Source organism: Oxyura jamaicensis, chromosome 1 (genome assembly GCF_011077185.1).
Source record: "Oxyura jamaicensis isolate SHBP4307 breed ruddy duck chromosome 1, BPBGC_Ojam_1.0, whole genome shotgun sequence".
Lineage (NCBI taxonomy): Eukaryota > Metazoa > Chordata > Aves > Anseriformes > Anatidae > Oxyura > Oxyura jamaicensis.
In genome coordinates this window covers 67,043,152-67,069,698 of record NC_048893.1, presented here as the reverse complement: position 1 = coordinate 67,069,698, position 26,547 = coordinate 67,043,152, and the positions used below count along the sequence as shown (strand labels likewise).

At 40.0% G+C, this 26,547-nt stretch overlaps 1 protein-coding gene across 34 annotated transcripts in view; it reads right to left on the bottom strand.

Annotated features, from left to right (window-relative positions):
* Positions 1 to 16,866, bottom strand: part of PLEKHA5 (pleckstrin homology domain containing A5) — a 173,957-nt gene extending 157,091 nt beyond the window's left edge. For 10 of the 34 annotated variants that reach the window (XM_035347592.1, XM_035347649.1, XM_035347625.1 and 7 more), the window contains exons 1-3: positions 16,629 to 16,809; positions 16,413 to 16,489; positions 13,832 to 13,889 (exon numbers count right to left, since the gene is read on the bottom strand). In XM_035347592.1, the coding sequence (XP_035203483.1) occupies positions 13,832 to 13,889; positions 16,413 to 16,489; positions 16,629 to 16,726 (233 nt within the window). In that variant the 5' untranslated portion in view covers positions 16,727 to 16,809. Of the gene's footprint in view, positions 1 to 7,143; positions 7,237 to 13,831; positions 13,890 to 16,412; positions 16,490 to 16,628 lie in introns of those variants that run through there. The other 24 variants (XR_004756315.1, XR_004756318.1, XM_035347754.1 and 21 more) reach the window with 13 other exon arrangements.
* Positions 16,867 to 26,547: the final 9,681 nt, after the last annotated feature.

The window sequence follows — 26,547 nt, the reverse complement described above, 5'->3', positions numbered from 1 at the left end:
TTAAGGATGCTAACCATTGCCTGTAACTTTGGATTAAACTATTTAAATGACAAAACCAAACAGATGCAACTTGTAACAGCACCTGGACTATACATGTTGACTTGCAGCCACCCTTTTCTTGGTTTGTGTTGCAGTAGCACTCATTTCCGGAGCTCCAAGAAGTTCATGAACCCTGACTAGGAAGCGTAATATCAAATCTGTGTAATAACAGGGATAGCTGAATTGATTAAATCCAGATAGGAGAGCTGACATTACCTTGCAGAGAGACACCACTACAGAGGTTACACTCCAACATCTAGTGTTAGACCCAGGGTACACTTAAGGGACATAAAGTTTGTATGTGGTGCAAGCTACATAGCCCATAATCCTCCTCAACTGTGGGTTTTTTTTTTTTTTTTTTCCTTCTGGAACAGTAATAAGCAGTGTTTTAACAGGCATGTGGCTGGCCAATAGACAAACTCAACATATTTTGAGAGAGTAGTGCTACATCATTGCCTACTAAAATGAAAAAAATAAGTATCAGCACTTTAAAAAAAAAAGTTTTAATGATTCACAGGAAATTCATCTGTTTAATCATCATACCTCATGAGGAAGATTCATTAAATACTTCAAAAGAAACTCCTAAAAAAGGTCAACATCTTATTTTATAGAAAAAACACCTGCATTCCCTTCTAGACTTCATAGCTAGCAGCACTGGATCTGTCCCAAAATAAATTCATGGGTTACACAACTAGACTGAATAGAAAAGCACTGATGAAATAGTGAATTGAAGGGACGCAGCATCATTCACTCAGGCAGTTCCAGAAGCCAAAGCAGAGTCGATCCATATGGTGAAGTTATGCTTGTGTTAGTATTTACAACATCCTTACTCCCCAGTTCTAAGACTTAAGATTCACGTATTCCACTGCTGCTGCAAAACACAAAACCAAAAAACGTCACAAATCTCACACAGCTAGTCACATACCAGACTTCTTAATAATGCAGACTAAATTCCTGTTATTATTAAACGGAAATTAGAAATGGCTATTAGATCATTTAAAACAAAAATATTCTTTTTATTTACCTAATAATTAAAACAAAAAGAAGAGAAAGCACAGGAGCAGCTAGCCTATCTGTTCTATGACTTTACAGTCATTAACCTGAAATTTTACTTGAACATTTCGAAGTTACCCTAGCAGTATACAGGTGTTTTTGCTTTTTATTTTTAGAGAGAGATGGCACTTAAAGTTGATCTCCAAATAAATAACTTCTTAAAGTATACTAAAAATGCAGTTCAATAGCACAAAACTATGTATTAATGAAACCACTCAAGAAATGTATGAGTTCCATTCTTCAAAGATGGCTTCACACTCCATTATGCATTTATTCTTGCTTCAGAATGAGCCATTTCATAATGTATTAATTTGAACTTAACATTATTTTACTTCCAAGACAGCCACAAATGTTTTCCCTTTTAAAGTGTTTCATTCTCAGCTCAGCACTGTACTTTTTCACCAATACCTCTAACAATCAATTTCAATATACTTTATTCCACCAAGAAAATCAAAGCACAGCATTCAATAATCAAATATTTCTTCATCTCAGTATCATGAAAGCCTCCCACACAAAACCACACACATGTTGGTAAAACTTTACCAGGAACATTACAGAAGCACTGTAAAGCAGTTTGGAGTTATCTAATGACCACAAAACTATTTATCTCCTCACTAAACCAAACCAGCTTCAATATAAAGAAAGCAAAAATTCCCCAACTGTAGGTCATAATTTTCTGTTGTCATTTCACAATGGCATTAGCACCATACCTTAGAGACCTGGAAATAAAATGAAGAACGAATCTGTCTCGTCATGGTCCAGCCAAAAGAAACATCAAAGAACAACTGAATTCCTAACTTGTCCATTAACATCCACAGAACAGATGGAACTTACTTTGTTCTGGTTTGATCAATTAGACAGATTCCTTTGCCAAGACTAATAGCAGCCAATCCTTCACAGACAACAGCTGAAAAGACAAATAAGCCCAAAGCAGGCCAACCTAGTGCTGCAAAACACAAATACTCCAGTTCAGTTGTTAATCTATACTTCCACTGCTTGTGAAACTGGAAGGGCTGTACTGAGTCCTTGGCAGCACGTACAAGCAAGTAATTCAAAGTACCACACGCCCAATTACAGAGCATCACTGATCTAAAGGAAACACACAGCACACTTCTCCCTGAAAGGAATGGCTGAAAAGGGGGCTGAAATGGGCAGGTTTGTATGAAGTACGGGAGAAACTCATAAAAAGCAGTTTGATTTCACCCTGCTATGGGAGCAAGCTTATCACTGCCCTCTCTCCCCACCAGTCTTGTCTGGAGAGAAAGGGAGGAAGGGGAAACGTGGAAGAAAATGGATGGGCTGAAGATGTTCTTTGCTATCAGAAGTACATGAATTCAACACAAACATCACTGGTTTAGACACGATGTAGGTGAGCATGTACATGCATACACCAGCCCCTTGGGTTACAATCTCACAGCTTGATTACTCAGTATATTTCTGTATATAGAGGAAGAACTTTAAATGCATTTGTCAATCACCATGATACTGAGTTCCGTCCAGCACTCTCTTTTGCCTTCAGTTTAGGAAAAAAATTAAAGTAACTTAATTAAAGCAACACAAAAAATTATCTGGAAATCAATTACCTTTTGAAGTTTTTACTTTAAAGTCAATTAAAGACTTGACTTCCCAATATTTAACATCTATCTTAAGCTGATCCTAATTTTGCCTGAATAGCAAAAGATCCTACAGGGTTCATTTCAGGCTGCAGGCATTTGATACTGAACTGACCTCACAGTATTTACATTCCCCTTAAGAAAATTTGGCATGCAGTCCAACTGAGGAAGATCACGTCTAACACTACTTGAGCTACCAGTGCTAGAAGCAAGCAAAAAAGCAGTAGGGTGAATGATAAGGACACATATAAGAAGAAAACAGAAGTTACAAGAGACAGAGAAGGTCAAACAGCAGGAAAGTACAAATTGAAGAGACAAGAGCTGGAGACATTTGCTTTTTTTTTTAAAAAAAAAAAATCAATTCAAATTAAGGAAACAGATTGGAATACTTGATATATTTGTTTGCTCAAAACAAATTAACAGCTGCCAACTACAACTTTGTCTTCACTGCATTTGATTTCCTGTTGTGGTTGCCATACCTATGTCAAAATTTAGACAGGAAGAAAAAACAAAAACAGAAACTTGTGCTCTTATACTCTGCTTTTGACCACTTCCACTATGGGAAAGAGACACCTGCTGAATTCAGCAACTAAGTCAAATCCATGTGTATGGATCCCCCTCCCCCTCCATTCATTATAAGCCCTGATTAAGGTTCCTACTACTGCAAATAAATTAGATATAAATTTAACAGACAGTCAACAAATCCTACCCATGTTTTTCTTTCAAGTACTTATCCTATCTTTAAGCAAGTGAAAAATTGTGTTTGTTCTTCACAGATTCACTCTGCCAGCTATATAATCTCCTATATAAAAGGCCTGCTGAAATTATACAAGAGATGCAGGTTCTGAAACAACTTCAGATGAATTTCTTGACCTTGAAAAAATTCAATAAAAACCTTAAACCATCATAATTTCTCAAAAAGCCCTATTTCCAATTGCATAAGGCAAACTCTAAACAAAGCAGTAAAATAACAAACACAGGAGTTCTCGGAAAAGTTAACGTTGATTAAAACACTCATCTAAAATGACAGTACCTTTCACACTCGTTAGAAGTTTGGGGAGATTTGAACGCTCTCCTGCTTTAACAACTTACAGATACCACCACTGAAAGTCAAAAAGAAAAAAAAAAAGCAGACAACCCAACTATAGAACAGAGACTGCAAAAGACTTGTTTAAAACCAGGATGCCAATAATTGCAACTCCTGAGCTGCTGCATCTCTCAGTATCCCAAGTTTAAATCACCCAGCACTGTAAAACACAACAAACCCCACCTACAATAATAGGACATTACTGATTAAATCAACAGTCTTACTAAAGCTGGCTCACTTCATAGTTCTTTCCAGTCTACAAAAGTGCAAGATTCCCACATAACTTACGTATTTAGGCTGCAAAGTGTTCTGAAGCAGACTGCATCTAAACAGAAGATTATAATGAAGAGTATAAAGCAGTGGCATTTAAACCCACTGCTGAATTTGATAGTACTTTTTGTTGTTTGAAACCACAAAGAAAGTGATCTGAGGCAAGAGTAATCCCGAATTTCTTGTTCAGCAGGTTTGGCACTCTCACCTGAAGTGAGACAAAACCCACAACAGAGTGAGTTCTGGTATGAAGCAGATTAGAAAATCTCTTTCGTGTTTTGCTTAGGTTATGAGAATAAAGAGAACTTCAGGAAAAGATTCAGATTTTTTTTTGATGTCTAGAAATCTTTTCATAAATTAACATTGAAGAAAGCAAAAATGTTCCATATAAGAAATTTCAGGTTGGGGTCTTTCAAAGAGGAGTAAAGAACAACACACCCTGTGAAGTATATACCAGTACTGGCAATGACAGGGCCCAAAGGAGATTGTTTCATTTCATTTATAATTAAACAGATGTCACTTTACCCTTATTACTGGGTATCACTTATAAATAATTCCAAGACTTCACCTTTTTTGCTGTTTAGTATGTACTGTGCATGTGTACTCACCTGGGTAACTGAGCATTTTTTTTTCGGGGGAGAGGGGGTTAGTTTTAAGAGCGTAACATTTTTAAACATTATTTGTGGAAAACACCGCAGTTTTAATCTGGGAAAGTTTTTATCTCAATTTCCAGAAGTAATTTTCATTTAGCAATTTCATTAGACATGAGCTGCAAGAAGAAAAATACAGGGCTCAGCATATAATGGAATAAAAGTTAAACCGCCTCCTCCAGCATCGTAACCACATTTCTCAATCTGCTTCCTTCTAGTCTCAGTGTCTCAATCTCACTACAAGGCAAAGCTAAAGTGGCATTGCCAATTGTAATATTGGCAGTTCGGTTTTACCTGAGGATGAGGCAAAAGGAGCAACAGAAGTAGGAAGAGGCACAGATCAGAAAGCATTGGCATCTCTCTGTTCATCAGCCCTGTGTAGTCACTAGGCATGGTCCTATAACCAGGTATGAAACCCTAAATCATAAATTCCTCCCCACCACTTTTTTTTAACTGACTAAAAACTATTAACAGATTACCAAGACTCCCAGTGGTGAATATAACTACTTAAGCTCCAAACTCTTCCAATTTACTGTAAAACAATTTTAATAATACCACTGACCTGAACAAGGACAAATTAAGTGACTCAAACTCATAAAATCTACTGTTATCAGTTTTAGGTTCTCAATTCAGCTAACTACAAATACTGGCTCAAAGGTCAAATGTTGTTAAATCTGTAGATACAATAAAGATAAAACTTTCAACTTTTACTAGTTGATATGTTAATTACAAAAAAAAAAAAGTAACATTTCTGTTTTATCAACTGAGAGCACTTCAATGTTTCACATCAGCCAAACAATTGATACCCCCCATCAAGCACAAAAAACAGAAATCCTACCATAAGAGAGGTTTTAAGACCAAAAAAGATCATAAGAATTTCTAGTGAGCTTTAACTTACATTTTTATTCAGATTAAAATTACTTGTTAAAATAAACATTTGATGTTGTGGCATTGTTTAAAAACATGGTTCTGTTTGCAGTTTTATTTTCTCAATCTTCCATATCAAACTTTAACAGAGGTTTCAACCAAAAAGTTTTAAATATATCTTGATGATTCTGTGCATGGAAAACTACAAAGTAAAGTAGCCTTACAAAATGGCGTGGGCAATATGCTAAACACACACACACACACACCAAAACACAACAGTCTTGGTCACCTTTACTCTCTCCATCAAGAAACCAAGTCAGCCTTTTGGACTTGCAATCAGATTAAAGATTTTTTGACTCCTAAATATGGATTTGAGAACACTGCTTGTTTATTCTTATTACTCCTATTTCAAACACAGCTTTCTGTCTTTCTCATAAACCAGGGGAACAGATAAACTTAAGATGTTATGTCATCTGTTTTTACACATCCTGAAAGATATTCTCAAGAATGGTAAATGTTAGACATTGGTCAAAAGTTACTTAGTCTCTAACGGATTTAACACAAACAGTAAACAACAACAAAAAAAACATCTTGGAATTTTTCTAAGAGTACAATTCAAATAAAAGCATCAAAAGCTCTGTTTTTCACAGAATATATAGTTTCATTAGTCCTACTTAGTGAATAGTAAAAAAGTTTCCATGAAATGCTGGAATTGATGGATGGCAAAGATGGCACCTTAAACTAAAAGATTCACCGAATACTTCCCTTTGAAACACCTTTGTTTACAAGGACCCCTTTTACCTGGTCTGACACACTGAAATGTTTTCAGGTAGTAAAACACAGTATCAGGTCAATTTCTACAAAACACAAGTTGTAACAGACTTTAGAAGAGAAAACATTGGAAGCTAATTTTAAAGGTTAGGCTGCTTACTAATATAGTTTTCCTTACTTACAGAAATAACTGTTCTTACTAAGTCACCATGGACAAAACCATGAAGAACCAAGTTTCTGAAGTGTCCTAAATATGTAGTTTTTTTTGTTTTTAAAATTGTTTACATAAAGCTCTGTGATCATTGCAGGCCACACAGGCATTCAAAACACTGTCTAAAAGCCTTTTTCCACTTCACAGATATCAAAGAAGTGTTCAGCTCCAGTTTTATATCTCCAGAGCAGAAAGACGGGACATCACGAACAACTATTTCAGCAGACCTTTGAAATCTCCCTGGCCTATCCAGAACTGGGAAGTAGGAGTCTCTCCCATATGGTTTTATGGGGTGCCTGTGCTATCAGGTCCCCCCTCTGAAACTTCTGCTTCCGAAGGTGACTACTGATGCAACTTCTTCCCCCCAACCTCACGGTCAGAGAACACCTCCCCTTCAGCCAAATGCAAGAGCAACTAAAGAGAACAGAGGAAAAGAGCTATCTTCCACATTCAGAAGAAAGAAGGCAAGGGAAGGAGAGGAGAGAATGTGCAAGTGTTTAAATTTAGGTATTTACTTACTGAAACACAGAAAAAACACACATACAGCTCCACGTTGGCAGAAATCCCAGCAGTCAGAGCTGAGGAGCTTTGCTTCTAGTCAGTGTCTGTCTTGAGCTTCACAGGAGGTTTCTCTCTCTCACAAGCACACAGAATCAAACTGAAGATCAGTCTGAACTGCCAAGCCAAAGTGTTATTTCAGGTTTAATGAAAGTGTAATTCATTATAGTAAGAGCCAGCATAACATAAACATACGCAGGAAAAACAGGCTTAGCACAGCACCACAACAGACGCTAGTTTTGATCCAGTATGACACACCACTCAGACCACGGGGGGGGGGGGGGGGGTGGAAATGTGCACAATTCCTTTAAGTAAAAGCAAAACATAATGTGCACTGGGTAACATTTGGACCCATAGAAGTTACAAAAAAAAAAAAAAAAGACTACAGCAAGAATATCTCCTAAACTTTGCCAGTAGAGATCTATCGGCCTGCCAGCTCTGCCATGTTTGGAAGCAGCCCTCAGCTCAAGGTACTGCATGCCATGGGTACTGAGATGGGGAAAAGAAAAAGAATCTGTACAACACTGATGGAATAAGGAAGAGGAAATACTGATAGGCCCCAAAATACTTGGGGGAGGGGATCATTACATCACCGAATTTATGAAATAACACAGCTACAACTGCCACCTAAATGAGAGCTATGATCAGACAGCATTTCATTTGTTTTTCACCAGCCTTCAGACACTGTAGATAACAAAAAATGTGACCACAGAAGAACGCACTTCACAGTAATAACATCTTAAAGCATGCATTACCTTTATCTGCTATTAACTCAATAACCAATTAAGACCAAAGTTAGAAAAGATGTATTACTGCTTCCAAAACCCAGAATATAAAAACCTGTTGAAGTTAACTTACTAGTGTGCAAGTTATCAAAATGCCTGACCGCATTCAGTGTCACCATTTCTTGTTGAAATCAGTGTATTTCAATAATCCATGTAACAACCTCTATACAGATTTTTTTTGTATCTTTGAATTTTCCATTAATTCTCACATACTGTCTTTTTATTACCAACATTTTAAACGTAAGTTCTCAATGGTTTCAAGTCTATTTTAGTAAAACTAAAGCATTCAAGGTATTACCCAATTTAGAAACATGCTTCATGAAAGAGACAGCTCAAAACATCAACCACAAGATGTCACACTCAAAAAAGACTTTGTAAGCACAGTCATTCTTAGCTTTCACATTTGATATCATACCTGCCAGACTAACTTTGAAACAGCTTCATAAGCAAGGTGTTACAGTCTCCTTCAGACCCACACACAAGTCTGACAGCATGTTTTTGCAGGATGCACTTTTGCCACCCTCCCCTCTAGGAGAAATCCCATCAAGTTTGCTCCTAGGAAGTTAACTCCCACCCCTGTTCCTTTTGCTGACTTTTCAGTGCTGCCAGCCCTTTCTGCCTGCTGTAGTCTCCACTCCTCCCCTTTCTCCAACTAGTCCCACCTTCTCAGCTTTCTCCTTCAGTACACCACATTCTCTACCTTCACCCTCTTCCTGACACATCCCCCTCTAAACTGCTTTTTGGATGCAGTCCTATCTCTCCTCCTCTGATCCACACCCATTTCTTCTCACGTCAAGAACCCTTCCACCTCCACTCCCCATTTCTACGCTACACCCACTCCACGGTCTCTTTTCCGTTGTGTTGCTGCAGCCCTCTTGCAGAGCTAGCCCCTTTCACAACTCCCCCGCAGCAAGATTCCCAGATAAATACCCTTTTTGTTTTCTTCTACCTCCTCAGATTTTTTATTTTTCCCTACAAAGCAAGAGCATGTGCTTCCCCCAGGGCTCCCAGGGAACACAACTTCATCCATCCCATGGGGGCACCTGCAGCAGCATCTTTAATGCAGCAAGAAGCGTTTCACTGAGTGGCAGCACTGCAAAGCAAAATGCTCCCCACACTAAGTATTTCTGGTTCTTGAAACATTTCAGTGAAATAAAGAAGTAAATGTTAAAATAGAAAGCAAGTTTGCAGGCACTCTCAAGCTCTCCTTTTCTGAGCAGCTTTTCCTACCAAAGGCGGGAGGCAAGGTTTGTTTTGCTGTAATGTTACGCAGCAGTCCACCCATTTGCCTGCTATTCGATCCACAGGTCTTACTTAACCATGAAAGAAGAAAAACTAATGAAGGCCAGTAATAAACTTAAGCCTTTCCTAAATTTTACTAAAATAAATGGTAGAGGTAACCAGAAAAGAACTAAATTCCTAGGAGGAACGCCATTATTCTTTCTGTTGGAGAAAAACAATCTGTTCTTATTTTTTTTTTCAAATCCTATTTTTCCCCCCTCAAGAAAGGCCTTCTCAACAAACCTGACTGGTTGTTTGATTTTTCTGGAGAGCTGAATGGGAGAGAATCTTTAGAATGCATGTAACAGACAAAGGTTCAAACAAATGCTGAATTCTTAATTAGCATGGGTTTATTTTAGTAAACAACAGAACCTTAAGACTGAAAAGATCTCATCTCACTTAACTGCCTAATGGATTTTTCTTACATTGCCAATTTTCAAGCCACTTGCCAACTCTATTGATGAAAGTTTCTATTGAATCATGCAAAACCTCTACTTGGTACAACAGTGAAATCACCTCAGCTTCAGCCTGGGTTTACCAATGCTTTGCTTCAGCAAGCAACAGGCAAAAAACTTCTGGCAAACACAGGAAAAGGTAACCTTTACAAAACCCCAATATGCAGCTTTAACCTTAATTCTTTGCATTCTTGAGTGCACTCACAGTAGCGACTTCAGTCAGCCTTTGTATTGTCCAGAGAGTGCTATAACAGGGTTAAAAAATATGAAATTCTAACATCCCAACAGCGTAGATAAGAATACTTCTGGAGAAGCCAAATTAGATAGACGCAAAATTCTGCAAGTATCTTTCTCGGATTGATTTTCCAAGTTAATAACCCAAATAACATAAACCTGGTTTAGAAGTCAATACAAAAATCCTGGTGTATGTTTAGAACTACTGAAATGAAAAAAAGCAGAAAAATCAATTAAGTGTCTGAGATTAAACAGCCAGGTGGTTTTAACCAAAGACAAGAGTTTCTTAAACATATACATACGTACATGCAAAGACATATTTGCATAATTTTATAATACTCTAAACCAGTACCTTTGTGCTTAATGATGATGCAGTCAACACAAGTAACTAAAAAATCATCAGGTCTAAAATTCTCATTAATCTTAAGAGGTAAGTAGTCAAGCCAGTGACCAAGCATGCCTTCTTTATTAAGAAGTACCATCCTGCAATTGTCACATGGGTCCTTTCCTTATGCAGTTATAAATCATGTAACTTAAACTTCCCATACCACTGTCCAGATTAAATCTGTTTGGGGGATAAAGCACTCAGCTTTCCAGAGCTCTTACGTGCTCAATGTGGTATGCATAAGTAAATAGTCCAGTGGAGTATTCTAAGACAAACAAAAGAAAATTCCCAACTTTTCAACATATAATGCTACCATTTCCAAATGGAGCTTTCCCATACCTTGTTTTACTTGATAACACACACAATTTCATACTGAACTGACAACACATAATTAAAGATTACATTTCAATGCGTCAATTCTATAGTCACAAAGCCCTCCATTCCAGGTAGAAGTTCAGTTATTAAAAGGAGCAAACATTTCAGAGAAGATTAACGATAAAGTTCCGATTAAATGAAAGGCTATTGGTGCACGTTTCTAATATTAAGGAAAGATTTTCTCACTCCCAAGGAGACAAACAATTAACAGCGTAACCAAATCTCATGAGAACATATACAATATATTATGCCATAGTGCCTTTATTTTTCTTAATACAAATAACACCTTTTGTCATTTGCATTTAGAGGGGAGAGGTGGATGTGGGAGAAGGACAGCATCATTATAAAGTAATGCAATACTTCTATTAATCCAAAAAACTGCAGAAAACAGAGTCCTAGCTAGCATCAACTGACTAAAATAACCCTAGACAAAAAACAAAACCTCCTTATGCAGTGGTAACGACTCTGTATCTATCCCTGTTTCAGAATATACTTCCTTTTTAAAGCCAGAACAAATTCAATGCCATCGAAAAAGAAATGTACAAACCAGTCACTGTTTGGTATCTACATATTACAAAAATGAAGGGGCACATCCCAAGAAAAAAATAAGGTGTCCTTTAAAATTAATCACATCTCGATGCAGTCTGTATCCTGAGTCATTTGTTTGAAATGCCAGTCCCAGAAATGCTAAGATTTAGATGACGATTATCTCCTCGACATTATCCCAATTTGATTATACAGTGTTTACTACATCAAAGCCAGAAAAAGCACAGTAATAGATTCAGCGACACACCCACTTGGAACACTGAAGACCTATTATTAAAGAACCCTAAGAATCATTTTCAAAAGGTTTTTATTTTCAAACACAGTCTAATGTAAGATGTTACCATAAAGCAAGGTTGTTAAATATTTTTATTCAACCTACATATTTGAAGCTGAGGCTCAGAAGCCAGGTGAAATTATTTATGTGATCAGGAAACTCAACTATTCTTCTTGTATAACTCTCTTATTGGACACATTACAGAAATTCAACAGCCAAGTTTCACATGGTTGAACACATCAATAGAGTGTCATTAGTGCTCATTCCCTCGTAACTCCACAACTCATACCAGAACATGAGACAATACGTTTCCTTCAGGCCTGACCCCGAGCAACTTCTCAATATTTTTAGCTTTTGCATAGCTTTATTGTGCTGTGGTCTGCATAATAATCATTGATATCTAGCAAATCAGTACATTCAAATAAGCAGGTTACAGTTAAAAATCCACATGTGGGGATGCCTGTGTAGACAAGGTCATAACAACCTGTGCTGTTTCCCAGTTGTGTGGGCGCACCATGGTAGTTTAGACTCAGACAACTAGAATGATTATAATCAACACATCATCCAGAGTTACGCTGCATAAGACAGCGATTATAATGTTGTCACCCTGTCTACGTTACCTCTCACGTCTTCTTTAGTGCCAGTAAAGCTGAATGCTAGACAACTTGAAAAGGAGAAGCTATCATTGGGCAGAAGCCTAAACTCAGCCTGAGAGCAACAGACAGGTATTTAACCGAGGATGCCAAACTGGTCATACCATCCAAACCCTTCAGCAGACTTGACAGCACTATCCCTGCTATCCTCCTACATCTATCAACTCAGAAGTGTTTGTGCAACACATTTTCAAAAGATGCAGCACAATTTTTAAATATAAATAGAGCTATTCAGTGTTGGCTATCAGCAAAACAATCAGCTTAATGTATATCTTAACAGTTACAATAATGCCTTGAACACAGGATCTCATAAGGACAAGAATACACAAACAAGCTACCACTTGGTAAATTCATGCACAAGCACATCAGTCACTCCACAATAGCTGTCCACGCACCTTTTTTTGTTCAAAGAAAACCCTGGCTGCTATTTTCCAGTTACTATGGCTAATAAACTGTTTGTAGGTTTATTCTACAATAGCTAGCTCAATCTGGAGGTATAGAAAAGTATTTTCTGTATTATATACAGAAATGCAGCTATAACTTTCACTCTTCTATATTTAGCAATGTGAACAGAACACCAGAGGTGAAATCCTTAGCACATTCCTGTCCACAGCCCCATGTAGTTCTTGCCATTTGTTATACAATACTAGTGTAATGTAAGCTACAAGAAGGCAGAACAGAACAGTGAAACGAGCGTGTTGTCTAGTAACAAGGCCCATTCTAGAGAGCCTGGCACCAGTTCTGGTCACATTTTTGGAGTATGGTCCTTCAATACATTCTTTGGAATTTTGGTTAGCATTTCATCATAGATTTTCCTATCTGTATAGGAAATAAACCATGCAACACTTGGATAAAGCTCCACTGATGGCATAATTTGTTTAAACATGACCAACCAAACACACAGCACTGTGAGCAGAATTACTGAATGAATCAAGTAAGGCCTGCAACTTGTTAAATAACTGGTAAAAAAAAAAGGGGGGGGGGGGGCATATTAACTGGACAAGTATCCAGAAGTGCCACTTTAAAATTTCCCAGTTATGGATGGTCTGACTATCTGGAGGGCAAGTGTTTGTAACAAGATCTGATCAAAATGACCTCCGGAGTCCTACAAAGCAGCTCTGTTTCTGCGCTCCTCTTTCAAAAAGATGATAAAGTAAGTCTACCACAACAGACTCAGTTTTCCAAGCATATTAAAATTCAAATAAAAGATACTGAAAACAAAGCAAGCAAACAAAGAAAATCAATACTAGAAGCAGAAACAGGACATCTGCAAAGAAAAGTCACATTAAACATTCAGAGTGGCCTTAATGTAATTACTACAGAATAGGGCTGAATCAAGACTCTTCTCCCAATAGCAATATAAGATCTTACCTTTCTGAAAGCATTTATGACATGACAGAGCATACACACAAGCGTCAAATATGCAGACAAACGCAAGGTTTTCTTGACTTGCATAGACATTTGTTACCAGTTGGTCATACTCGTAGCAGAAACTTCATTTGAATCTGAATACTTCAGCAACATTAAAAGCATTAACACAAAACTTCAAGAAATTGTTTTTCTCTCTGCAAAATTTTTTTAACAAAGAATTTCTTTCACTGACAAGCTTGAACACTCCTTTTTGGTAACACTCAAATTTCATTTGGCATTTGTTCAAGACTACAGCAACACTCTGACAAACTAATTAAAATTATAGTATTGTGACAGATAAACACTCAACTTACTTTATATAATATCTTGCACCTTCAAAAGTGTAAGCTTCCTCCCAGCCTGTGGGTAAGTCTGGAAAACAAGTAGCAAAACACTGTAATTAACTTTTGAAACAATGCTAGCCATACTGGTCTAGTCCTTGACTAAGGTAGCTAAAATACTGCATCTTATTCCAGATGTTGAAAGCTCTAGTTCTACAAACAAGTATTTGTAAATTGACTCAAAATATTGCTGCTCAGTTTAAGTTCTATAATCTAATACAAGCAACACACAGAAAAATCTGATTTGGATTTCTCAAATGATAAGGGTTTAAGCGTGTCTTATGTAGCAATGTTTCTTCCTTTGCCCAGTAACTACAACTCACAGTCATCATGAGTTCTTTCTGCCTTGAACTTGAGTAGCATCAAATCACCTGACAGACAAAGATCTAAGCGAAATCAATTTACTGAGTTTGCATTACATGCAAGATGCAAGAATTTAAACAGGCATGGTATCCACTACACCACAGAGCTATTTTGTATTAGCATAATTCCACCACCAATGTGACTAACAAGTGTGCCTGCAGAGTTTACAACTCTATTCAATTTCACATGAGAATAATTTTCAATGCATATCTAGTGGAGGAAGTGGATACATCTTTTCCCTCTGGATCTCAGGAGTCAAGAGCCCCAACACAAAAGAAAGTATCCCTCTGGAAAAAACAACAACAAAAACTACCAACCACTAATGGTCAACTTTTTTTAAAACTAATTGTTTTCTCATGCAATGGAAAATGTGAAGATGCTGAAGAATGACCTCTATGCAACTCTAGATGCATCACTACCATTAAAAGCTTGCTCCAGTTTTTAAAAGCAGTAATTGAAATGTATGGCTCACACTCTGAATTATAAAAGCAACGATATATTTCCCAGTAAAAAGAAAAAATATTTAGTCTGGATCACGATTTCTCCTGTTTGTTCATTTGCTCTGCCTTTTTTGTTTCACCTCTGTCTTCTCTGGAAGAAATGAAAATCCAGGTGTCTTGATAATGACACAAGACAGAGTACATCAAACAGGAAGACTCTCTAGCAGAATGACTTATGGCTGCTAGAACTTTGCAAAAAGCATACCTTTCCAGGACTGAGTATCTCCAGAAATAAGAAGGACTTCACTTTAGAGGACAATGTTTTCCTCATCATCTAGTATGTATTTCACAGTATTATTTACTAAAAAGTTTCACAATAATATAAATTTTCAGGAGAAATTTATTCACTCAAAAATCATCTCTTAAGAGAAGACATGTCTTGAACTTACTTTGACAAGGTTCCAAAACAACGGTCAGGACAAAACAAGATATAAAACCCAGACCTAATCTTTTGGATTGTATCTACGTATAGAGAGACAAATTTACATACATGTGAATGAGGAAATCACAAACTGGTTTGTTTTGCAGGTACTTCAGTATCTGATCTACAAATCATGGTCAATATATCCAAGGTCATACCTCACTCTGTGTTCGGAAATAAGTTTAATTTACCTGATAATAACTCTCCTAGGTTACATACAGTACTCCAGATACTCAAAAGCAAGCTGCATTTCCCTTAGAAGGCACTTAATGGCCGAAATAAATTAGACACTTGGAGAATTACTGGTAAATCACCATCAGTCAACAGAGACACTGTTGGCAGTGTGGAAAAAAAAAAAGAGAAATTAATACTCAGCTCATATTAATGACCAACTAGCAGAGCACTTCACATACATCTGTCCCCATGCGTACTGCTGTAGATGAAAGCCAGTCTCTCAATTAATCAGAGTACTGGAAGTGGGGAAAAGAGGAATCCGATAGCAATCAGCAGCTCTATTTCCTGGCATTAAATGACTTCTCCCAAGCATCAGCCCCACGCTGAGGGCTGAGCTGCAGAGTTCCTTCCACCAGCCAGAGCTTTCAGGCCGGCTTTTCGAACTGCTCCCAACTCACGCAAGACTGCCCGCAGTTTTCGAAGGGGCTGTTTCCGATCTCCTGTCGCCTAAGCCCTAGCCAAACCCCAGCACCAAACAACCCGATAGGGCCCAGCTGGGCGGCGGATTTCCCTGCGATCAACCGAGCTGCTGCTCGCAGACGAACAGCCGCCCGTAGAGCTGCCCTCCACCACCTCCCAGCGGCACGGCCGGGCTCTGGGGCTCGACAAGCCTTCCTCCTCCTCCTACTTCTCCAGGAGGAGCGAGCGGCAGCAGAAGGACCGACTTACCCATCCCTCGTGTCTCGGTGCCTTGCCTCCCCCCTGTCACTGGGAAACCACCCCCGCTCTCCGCGGGGACGGGAGCGGAGGGGGAAGGAGGGGAGGGCTTCGGGGGCGCTCAGCACGCTGCTGGGGGGAGCACCGCTGCTCCCCGGAGCTGAGCCGCCGGGCGGGGTGGGCAGCGCCCAGGGGTCCCCGTGGTCCCCGCCCGGCAGCGGGAGGGCGTCGAGGAACCGCGGGAGGGGCCGGGGGGGGGGGTCACAAGGGGGCGGCGGGAGCTCCGCGGGGCACCGAGCCCCGGGGGAAAGGGCGGCCATGTCGGGGGAGGGCCGGGGGCCTCCCTGCTGCCCCCCCCCCGCCCCGGGCGGGGTCCTACCTGCGCTGCGGCGGTGCCCGGTGATCACGGCCTCTCCGGTGAGTGGGTGCAGCCAGGTCGTGCTCTTCGCCTCCTCGCTGCGGGGACGCACACACGGAGCGAGTCAGGCGGGCACAGCACCCCCCGGCCCCACTCCGTGCTCCCCCCCGCCCCCCCTGCACCCCCCCTTCCCCCCTTCCGCCGCCGCCGCCGCCGCCGTCCCCCCGCCCCGCTCACTTGATGAAGAAGACGCGGCCGCCCTGGCTGATCCCGTAACTCCAGCTGCCGGGCAGCGCCCGCAGCCGCTCCGCGCTCAGCTCCGCCGGGGCCGCCATGGCCGAGCCGCCGCCGCCGCCGCCAGCGCAGCCGGGGAGAGCCGGGGGGGGAGCGGGAGGGGAGGGGGGCGAAGGAAAGAGGGAGGGAGGGGAGGGGGCGCGCGGGCACGAGCGAGCGCGTCCCCGCCGCCGCCGCCAACACCTTGGGGAGGGGGCGGGGGCAGCAAGAGGGGGCGGGGCGAGGCGGCAAGGCACGCCTCCGCGCGGGCACGCCCCGCTCGCCGCGGGGGCGCGCAACACCGCCGGCCGTTGGGGCGGGGCAAGGGAAATGGCGGGGGGCGGCCCAGGGCCCGGCTGGCTCGGGGCAGAGGCAGGGGAAGGCGGTTGGGTCTATGGCGTTTGTCGGGGACAAGCCGAGCGTGCGTGCGTTCCTACAGAACTAGGCAGTGCTTCGATTTAAGTTAAAAAAAAGAGAAATTAATAAAACTGTCGTGGTGTTTCACAGGAGAGCTTGCTGTACAAAAACGTGTCCTAAAACGAGGAGTGCTGGGAAGCCTGAGGTGTTCCTGCTGACAACATTCCTGCGTCCACAGAAATGTTTGAGACTCACAGCTGAGAGCTTCGCCCTCCTCTGTCTTTCGTTCTGAACACTTATGGAAAATTAAAACGGGACAGAACAAGTCATGTGGCTTGTTCCCCAACACACCTTGTGGGCAAAGCCCTAAAACCCAGTTGTCCTGCACAAGACGCTCCAGCCCTGAAGAGCAGTGAACACGTGGACAGGCGTTATCTTTAACTAACTGGATTTGAGATAAGAATGCCTCCCTGCCCAACGTTACCAGTCACCGCTGACAGCACCTGAGATTTCCAGACTCCCAGAGATACGCTGGGGAAAATACAAGTTATTCTACAAACGGTTCCCTTCTCTCCTAAGAGCAAGAGCACTTGGATGACGAGTAAAATTGAATAATGACTCTTCCACTGAAGGGCTGTGGAAGGCTGCCTGGTGACAGCATGGGGGAAATCACGCATGTTTTGGGCTCATGAGGTGGTAATCGTGCCAGCTTCCGTCGTGCAACCTTACTGAAGCAAAGAGCAAGTGCTGTTGATCTTGAGAACGCCAGGTACCTGCCATCATGCAGAATCACTTGTCTTTGTTAGCAGAGGAGGACATACAGCACAACAAGACTTACATTCACCCAGGTTCATAAAATAAATCAGGCATTAGGTAGAATTTAGGTACAATAAATCCTTCCGAATCTTGGCATGTTCTTTTCCAAACTCCTTCCTTAGGCGACTAAATTTTGCCAGTTCTTTGCCTTGAAGCCTTCTTTCTGTTTTGCATATATTTACAATCGCTGCCTTCTTGATAAAACCAAGAGTGTAATAACCTAAAGTACGTCAGAGACTGGCTGAATCCTCAGACAAGGTATTCCTCTGTAGAAGTCTCCCACAGAGAGGCCTGATAAATTGGCTGCAGTCGGGCCACGCCTAGGAAGGACTTACAGGATTAGTTTCTGTATAACTCACAGCAAACAGGTTGGCGGTAGCGTCATCACCAAGAACACTGTAGAAAACCTCTTTCAGCCTGAAGGAGGAAGAGCATTCAAAGCCATACCACTCTTCCCAGGAGAATGTTTTTCCTCCAAGCTATAAGCTATTCTGAAGCGGAGACTATTCTATGAGTATACCGAAGGTGCTCCACCTCTCCCTTTGAAGTCACATTATTTCGCAAATATAATTATTGAGCTACATGATGGTAACATGACTTACTGGTCTCATGAACCTGGAGCTCACTCAGTGATGGAAGATGCTACATTGTTCAAGGACTCTTGCGCATTTTGTGTTAAACAGTCCTTAAGTCAAATCCGGTGTTATTAGTTCTGGAACATATAGAAGGCACATTTTGACTGTATTTACAGGAATTAATCTGCAAGATAGCATGCACCATGAACTCATGTTGATTTCTGGGAGCCCAGAGTTTTGTCATTGTGTGGAATGGAGCTCCTGAACTCCAAACAGTATGAGTGAAACCACACCTGCATCATTTGTGCAGGCTGGTGCCGTTCACATTGACAGTTTTACTTTCTGAAAATTGCTTTTTAGTTAAAACTTCTGTTTCAAACTTAGTGTAAAAGTTTGCTAAAAGCAAATCACACACTGAGTTTTCACAAAGTTTGCTAAGAGTGTGTCTTTTCTACAGTGTGATAAGTGCTTGAGTGCTTTTTAAAAAAGGAACTCAAGAATAATTTAAAAAGCCATGCCATCCATGCCATCCAGAAGGAGTAAAAATCTCTTTTAAAAGCAGTTTATATCACCATAACAACTCCATGCATATTTTAACATATTACATATTTTATCTTTCTCATTGTTCTTTTTTTTTTTTTTTTTTTTTTTAACCATAAAAATGGACTAATGATTCCAAATGTGAAATTGGTCAATCCAGTTTGTGAGATTTGGAGAAATCCATCAGGACATTCCCATCTGGCCAACACCTCTTTTCCACAGAAGAGACGAAAAGGAACTGTTGGAGCAGTGACTGCCACTGAGACAACTGTTCTCTGCCTTCTGCCTGTAGGGCCAGGTATACCTGCTGCTCCCGTCATTGATGGGAAGCGGATGGAGGATGTTGCTTCTGTGTGTGTGAGGCAGAGCTGTCAGTATATTGGCCACCCATCTCTGGGAGCTTGAGACAAAGTGAAAATCTGGTTCCTCTGAACTCTTTCAAATCGTTCTCCAGTCTGAGTCCACCTTTTTCCTTCCTCTTCCACTTCTTCAGGACAGTAGCTTTCCCAACAACTCCCTCAGGATCAGGGAAGACGTAAGATCACTAAGTTCATTTCTGAAAAAGTCATTTCAGCTGAATCAAAATATTTAAAATTCCTAAGGCAAAAGAACCCTGCCCACAAAACAATGAATCCCTTTAAATGGGATTAATTAAAAACCAGCATAGGGAGAACATTCATTGAATAAGACTCAGAGAAATCCACCCACACCTCTCCCAACAGGTACAAAGTGGCAATGAATATGTGGTGATCCAACAAAAGGAGGGCTAAAGCTAAGCAGAGCATTTGGCAAAGCCAGTAGGCTCTGAAGCGGGGAGTGGACGGCAGTCCTGACACTCCACCTAAAACCTGTTCACAGTCTTGCATTCATCAGGGTTGGTTCTGTGTATTCCATCAATATGAATCAAATCTGATGAGGTTATATCACAGAGCCTGTAACTTTAAATTTTCATGCTGTTTAGCTAGCAAGACAATATAAAGCTTAACATTGCAAGAAAAGACCATTGCTAGGGGTGTGGTTTTATGTTGCAAATTCTAATGAGGAAGCTGCTTCTGAAGTGTGGGGTTCTATTATGCCCCGTCCCTAAATGAGGGCTTTTCTTGCCTCCATAATGATGTTACAACCCACGGTGAATTAGGTCCATTTGCTAATCTGGTAGAAAATAAGTCATGAATCCTCTCAAATAATTTGCTTCCCATCAGATCAATAAGCTGATCCAACTTGTCCTGAGGTCACACAATAACTCTATCCAACAATGGGTACACTCATGACAGAGGGAGAAAAATAATCCAATAGACTGACTGACATTCTCAGAAGTTACAGTATCTTTGTGTAGATGCAAGAAACAATTAGCCTAGGTCAGAGGAAATGAGAAAGATAAAGAAAAGCTGTCTAAGACGGTCTCTGCAGACTGGTCCATTGGTAGAATGGAGCCTCTCTTTGCTGTAAATATAGAGCCTGGTAACACTTCTGGGCTTCTGGTCTATGTCTGGTAGCTCTGAAAGCTGCAAGTTTTTCTAGGGGTCATTGGTACAAGTGGCACTGTAGTCCTCTTCTGGGTTAGTGTAAAGCATCAATCTAGTTGAACAAGCTGTGGGTCATTAGCCTCCTAGCCATCAGCGTGAGAAATTCTAGCAGACTGATTTTGGTCTGTGAGATACAGTGCTAAAGCCTGCACTTATTCAGGCAATACAGTATATATTTACAGTTAAATAAGCTTTTTAGTCTGGGCTCAACAGAAAAAAAATAATAATAAAAAAAAAATAACAGTTTTGTTCATTTCCAAACTTTTTTTATAGCTGCAATTAAAGACTTGCCTGTAATGTCTTGTTATGCAAAAGTTTTCTTCCCTTTGGGACAATAAATCCTTATATGAGAATTCAATTACTTTCCATTTAATTTCTTTAAAGATCCTGACAATTAATGCAAAGTAAACTCCAAGGGAAGAGCCTGAGATTTGCTTTTTCCTGGCAAGCATCAGAAAAGCAAAACAGCTGATGACTCTCCATACCAGCCTTGTCCTGTCAGAAAAAAATATTGCAGTTTTGAACAGAGAACACTCCTTTTGTAACGTCAGAGACTTGCTTGCCCTACTGTCCATGTCATGTATCCCATGATTAACTTCTTGGCCCAGTCATCCAGCCTGAGATGATGGATGCCACAATCAGGTCTTCAGGTTTCATTTACTGATTGTATCATATTCAACAGCTCAGAAAAGATCGAGGCTCAAGATCAAGAGCTGCTTTGCTGGATCCGTCTTCTCCTTTTCCCACAACTTCACAGACTTCTAGGTTAGGAAGCCCTCAAGCTACCAAAACAAGCCAAGTGGTTGCCCATAACCTTCACAGAGCAGTTGAAGGACATTTTTTATCACATTTATTACTGTGATTAGGCTAAATTAATATGATTAGGTTAAATTAATATTAAAAAGGAAATGATTTGTGAGAGAAATACAGTGATCTGAATATCCCACTTGTCCTCTCACTAGTGGTTCTGAGCCAGAACTGGTTTAAGCCAGGAAATTTCATCTTCCAAATAATACTCTCATTTGAACATCCAGAAGAAAATCATATACTGTACTACACATAGAAATTCTCTGTCTCTCAGCTGGCTCCTCTGTTTCACAGATCTTTTCAGTATCTGGTAGACTTCAGCATCTGCTTTTCTTCACACAGTCCTTTGCTGCTGCCCAACTCCTCAAAAACCTGCTCCGTTTCAACTTCTAGGAGATGCAGAAGCTTTCTCTACTCTGGAAGAAACAGAAGATGACGTGTTCCTTCTAAGAATTGTCTTTGTTCAGTAGTAGCTTGAACAAATAAGGTGAAACTTCATGTGGAGCTTCTGGAAGGGCTTCATCTGTGGATTGTCATTACTTAAGATATACACAGCCCTGTAGCTACAAAGGCTTTCACTATGTGATCTTTTTTCATGTGCATTATTTCCTACATTTTTTAAATGGGTCTAGTAAGAATTTGTGGTATCTATTTAATACTAGCAACTATGTAATGAAGCTGTCCTCAGTAAGCATTTCAGCTGATAACCTGTTCCTAGAGTAATGCAAAGTAATAGTGTAGGTTTGATCCTTGAGATTTTTGTAGACATCCTTGTTGCAATCTCAATGCTATTTTCCACAAAAAAAATACAGTGTGGATTCCTTGGCCTTGAAGTGCTTTGAGTGATACTATTTTTACAAGACATTTTACATCATAGTCAAATCATGTTCCATTTTCTGTTATTACCACAGTGGGAATAATATGTATGCAAGTCTTTATGGACTAGACATACAATTACCGCTGTAGTGGTTATATTCTTTAATAATGCTATGGCAGAATATTGAGATAAGTAATCTATTCTTAGTCTGTATTTTTTCCAGCATCATAGACAAATCCAGGACAGCTCTCAACTTGTTGATCTAAAGGTTTCTTATGTATATTTAGACACAAGCTAGTATCTGTTCCAGCACTTGTTATATTGTTAACAGGGTTCACCTTTTATCATATTAACTCTTTCTTCCTGAACTGGACTGTTTGCTAGAAATTGTATGCTTGTTTTGCTATATTTTCCTTTACTTAAAACTTTCCTACATACATACTTTTTTACCTTCTGGGTCTCCTGTTCTTCCATAGTACTGGCTCTTCCAGCGGTAGGTAGGGCAGTTTCATCCCTTCATGTTTAGTACCTTTACATCTAATTTATGTTATAGCCACAATAAGAATGTTTTGTTCACTGCATGGCGTGAGTTTTACCTACTTGTTCTGGATGGGAATATAGCTACAAAAGTGTTACTGAAACCTTACTTACCTAATTGTGTCCAACTGATATTTATGAAAGTGTTTCCCAAGGCCACTTTTACATCAACAGTGAGCAGGTCAATACAGTCAATAAAGTATATGGTCAGTTCATCTCATTTTCATGTGGGTGCCTCTATCTGGTCAGGTGAATCACACCTTGAACTGTTCTGACTACACTGATTAGCACTCCCTAAATAGCAATGGGATCCTAACCCAGGCAGAAGTGAAGACCTACACAGTAAACTGCAAATCCCATCCAAAACACAGCCACCTTTTGAACAGTTCCCACAAAGAATCTCCATAACCAATATTCACACTATTTCTTTTGAAGATGCTTGTAGTCACTGATGGGAAGCTTTTACAAAATGGTTTTGCTTCATATGAATACAGCTGTGCAAAGGGGAAAGAAAGCAAAAATCTGTATTGTCTTCCAGCCAGTCTTTACCATTACTTCTTGCAAATTCACTCTGATTACAATTTTTCAGGCCTGACCTCTGAATCTTCAGATCTGTTCTGCACCTTTATTTTGTGATGTAGTTCTGTAGCATCAGCTAGCTTGCATTTCAAAAGTTGCTTTCATATCTAGCTCTGTTCTGTGGCCAAGTTTATTCTCTCAGTCTTTACTAAGTTAAAACTATATTCTTCTAGATGCCTTTTTCTGAATTTTGGGCTTCTAGATTCCTAATGTATTCTGATCTCAGATCTGATTTTGAAAGTTACATGATTGACAGTACTTTCAAACATTGTGAGTATCTTGAAATTTTCTCCTTTTCAGTTTCGGTTATAGTGGTATGTCTCAAGTATTTCAGTCTTTCCAAGAGCACTATATTTTCTTAAATGTCTAGCGCAGAATTTCTCAAAAGACAGTTACTTTAATTCTTTAATTCATCTTCCTTTTCAACATTCCTACTTTTTTTTTATTTTTTAAGAAAAATTACATTATTTGTTTGAATCCTCTCCAAGCATATTCTTCATTTCTGGATAATGTAATCTGCTGTGAAATTTCAGTTGCTGTTCCATAATGTTCTCCACTTACAACTTCTAGTCCTTTATTTTTCCATGCCATCTTCTGTTTTGGCTCACATATACGGTTTTTCAGGTGCTTTAAAGAAAATGTTCAATAGCCAATAACATAAATGGTTTTAATACACCAGAATAGTAGCAGCACATGTATATATGTAAAAGTATATGTGTAAAAGTTATAAATTTACAAGAGAGGAAGGAATTTGTGAAGGAAAAGCTAAAAATGCTCCCCTATGGCAGTAGCTGGCACCAAGTGTTGCTAAGAACAAGTATTGCTGTACCGAAGAGTGCTCTGTCCTCAAGTGTGACCACTCACTTGGGTACAATCATTCACCCCGTCATTTGTTTTTTAATTCTTGCATAATCTCAGTAGCTGGTCTGGAGGTTAAGTCTTATGCTCGTATAGTTCTGTCATATGCTATTTATTCTCACATGATTTTGTCATCCAAATGGTTTTCAACCTCTTTTAGTTTGTGGACCTCTTTTTTCCAGAGGAGGCAGGAGCCCTGTGTGTCAGGCTTATATTCACTGACAACAGGGTTATCTTTCATTAAGCACTTAGAAGGAGTTCATAGATCACAACTTTCTAGCTCCCTGGTTAAATATTTCCATCTTTCTTTTTTTTTCCAAACATCTATTTCCGTTTCTCCCAGCTTGTAGCAAAGATTAAGCCAGCCTGATTTTAAGCGGTTTGCTTTTATCCTTATACTTTCCATTTTCTGAAATTATTATTATTATTATTTTTATTCAGCAATATTCATCTCCACCCCACCCCCAATTTCTGCATATTTAAAATGTTTGGGGTATTTATTCACTTAGAATTAGCATCCCTGCAGTTTCTGTAGTTCCTTCTTACCTTCAGTATTTGGTACTAAATAACCAAAAGCTTTTATAAGTATTATTATTTGCTTAAGAAGAATTGCTTTTGTTTCCTGCATCAAGTTCCCTACACTCTTTAATTCATTTACCTCAACAGTCAATTCCCTTACCACCAGAGAAATCTCACAGAAAATAGCAGTCCTCTTTGTTCAGTGTTTTAAATACTGGTTTTCACTAGCACATCCATTTTATTTCTGTTTCCCTTCTGTCTTGCTGCTCCATTGCTTCTGCTAGCTTTACTTTCTCATTTTTTCTCTTTCTCAACTCCCTTTTCTAGCTCTAAGGGTAGCTGACACCCATTCTGCCTTGGACCCTGCCTCCTCCTCCTCATCTTTGCCTCTCCCAGTACTCCCCTTTAACTTGAAGTCTCTCTCTCCCTTCATTTGCACTTCTGCTCCTTCTAAAGAGGACAAGCATTGCACAGAAACAAGTAATCTGTGACAGCATGACCTCTCCTCTGTTCTTTGTTTCCCCTGAAGGCTGCATTTTCTCTCCACCATTGGCTGTGCACCTGCCCTCTCTTGTGATAATTTCTGCAAAACTCTGCACCTCCAGCTGGTCCCCAGAGGAGCCTGAATGGTGATATGAATCACATCCCTCCCACCAGTCTGTTATGGCTATCACTTATTTTTTTACCTGCCCACTTGTTTTCTGTGTTTAATGTCCATGTGACACCATCCTTCTCCCACTCCTGTGCTAAGCCCTCTGTTACAACTGACATCTGGCTTTCCATTTAGCTCTTTCTGTAGCTGATGACTTCATTTCTGCACTGAGATCTGTGCTCCTCTGCAAGTCTAGCTCAGTTCTTCTTTATCTCCAAATCAGCACTCAGTTCTGCTTTCCTTGTGCCATTTCACCACACTCTTCTTCCCTCCATCAACCAAGCTACCAAGAACATTATACTCTTTTTTAACTTTTTGATATTTCAGGTTTTAGAAAGGGCAAGAAAGCTTATGGCAGACTTGCAAATCAAAGAGATGATCTTCTCAAAGCTCTGCCACCATGCTGTATTATTCTTAAAGCATCATGTGCAAAAATTGGATACTATTCTCAAATTAGGAAGAACACAAGTAAATCTCAGTGAGGTCAGGCTGTTGTGAAAAGCTTGAAAGACAAAGAGAACACTTGGGAATCTGAAATAAATTAAGTAATCCAGAATCTCAGGAAATGATAGAAAAAGAAAATAAAAATTCCTGAGTAAGGGCAGGGGGAAGGGCGTTTAAACAGATCCTGTAACAAAGACAACTACAGAGGGGATTGCAAAAGCACAGAGGAATGAAGCAACCCTGCTCAATAGAAAACAGGAGTAAGCAGCAGTATGCCAAGGGCCCCGAAGTCTGCTGGTGTTTCACAGCAAGCTGCAACAGCGGAGCTCCCTGTCACATGGCCACTGTGCCAGAGCAGCTATGTAAACCCTAGTGGGAGTATTAAACTGCATTCAAAGAAGCCACAAGAGTATCAGATGAATGTCCTAATATTTGTGGCAGGAGATGGGGCAGTGCAGTTGTTATTATGTGTGTGTGTCCCTTTTCTAATGTTGAAGGGAAAGAGAAAGTCTACTGAGGAAAGGAGATGCTTGGTTCCGGCTTGATAGCCAGATTTTGTTTCAAGCACCACACATAAAGATTGCCTGTTGCAACAAAGCACAGACAAAGAATATGCTTTTTAACAGGGGTTGTTCAGCGCTGTGTACGTGATCATGAACAACAAAATAAATCTTCTGCCAATTCAGCTATCCAAGGGAACCCTTTCAGAAATTGTTGACCACTAGAAAGAGATCGTCTAAATCAGCAGCACTTTTCATGCCACCGGCAGAAGAGAAGATACAACATTTTCAGTAATACAGTGAGTCAACAAAATAAAATAAAATAAAATAAAATAAAATAAAATAAAATAAAATAA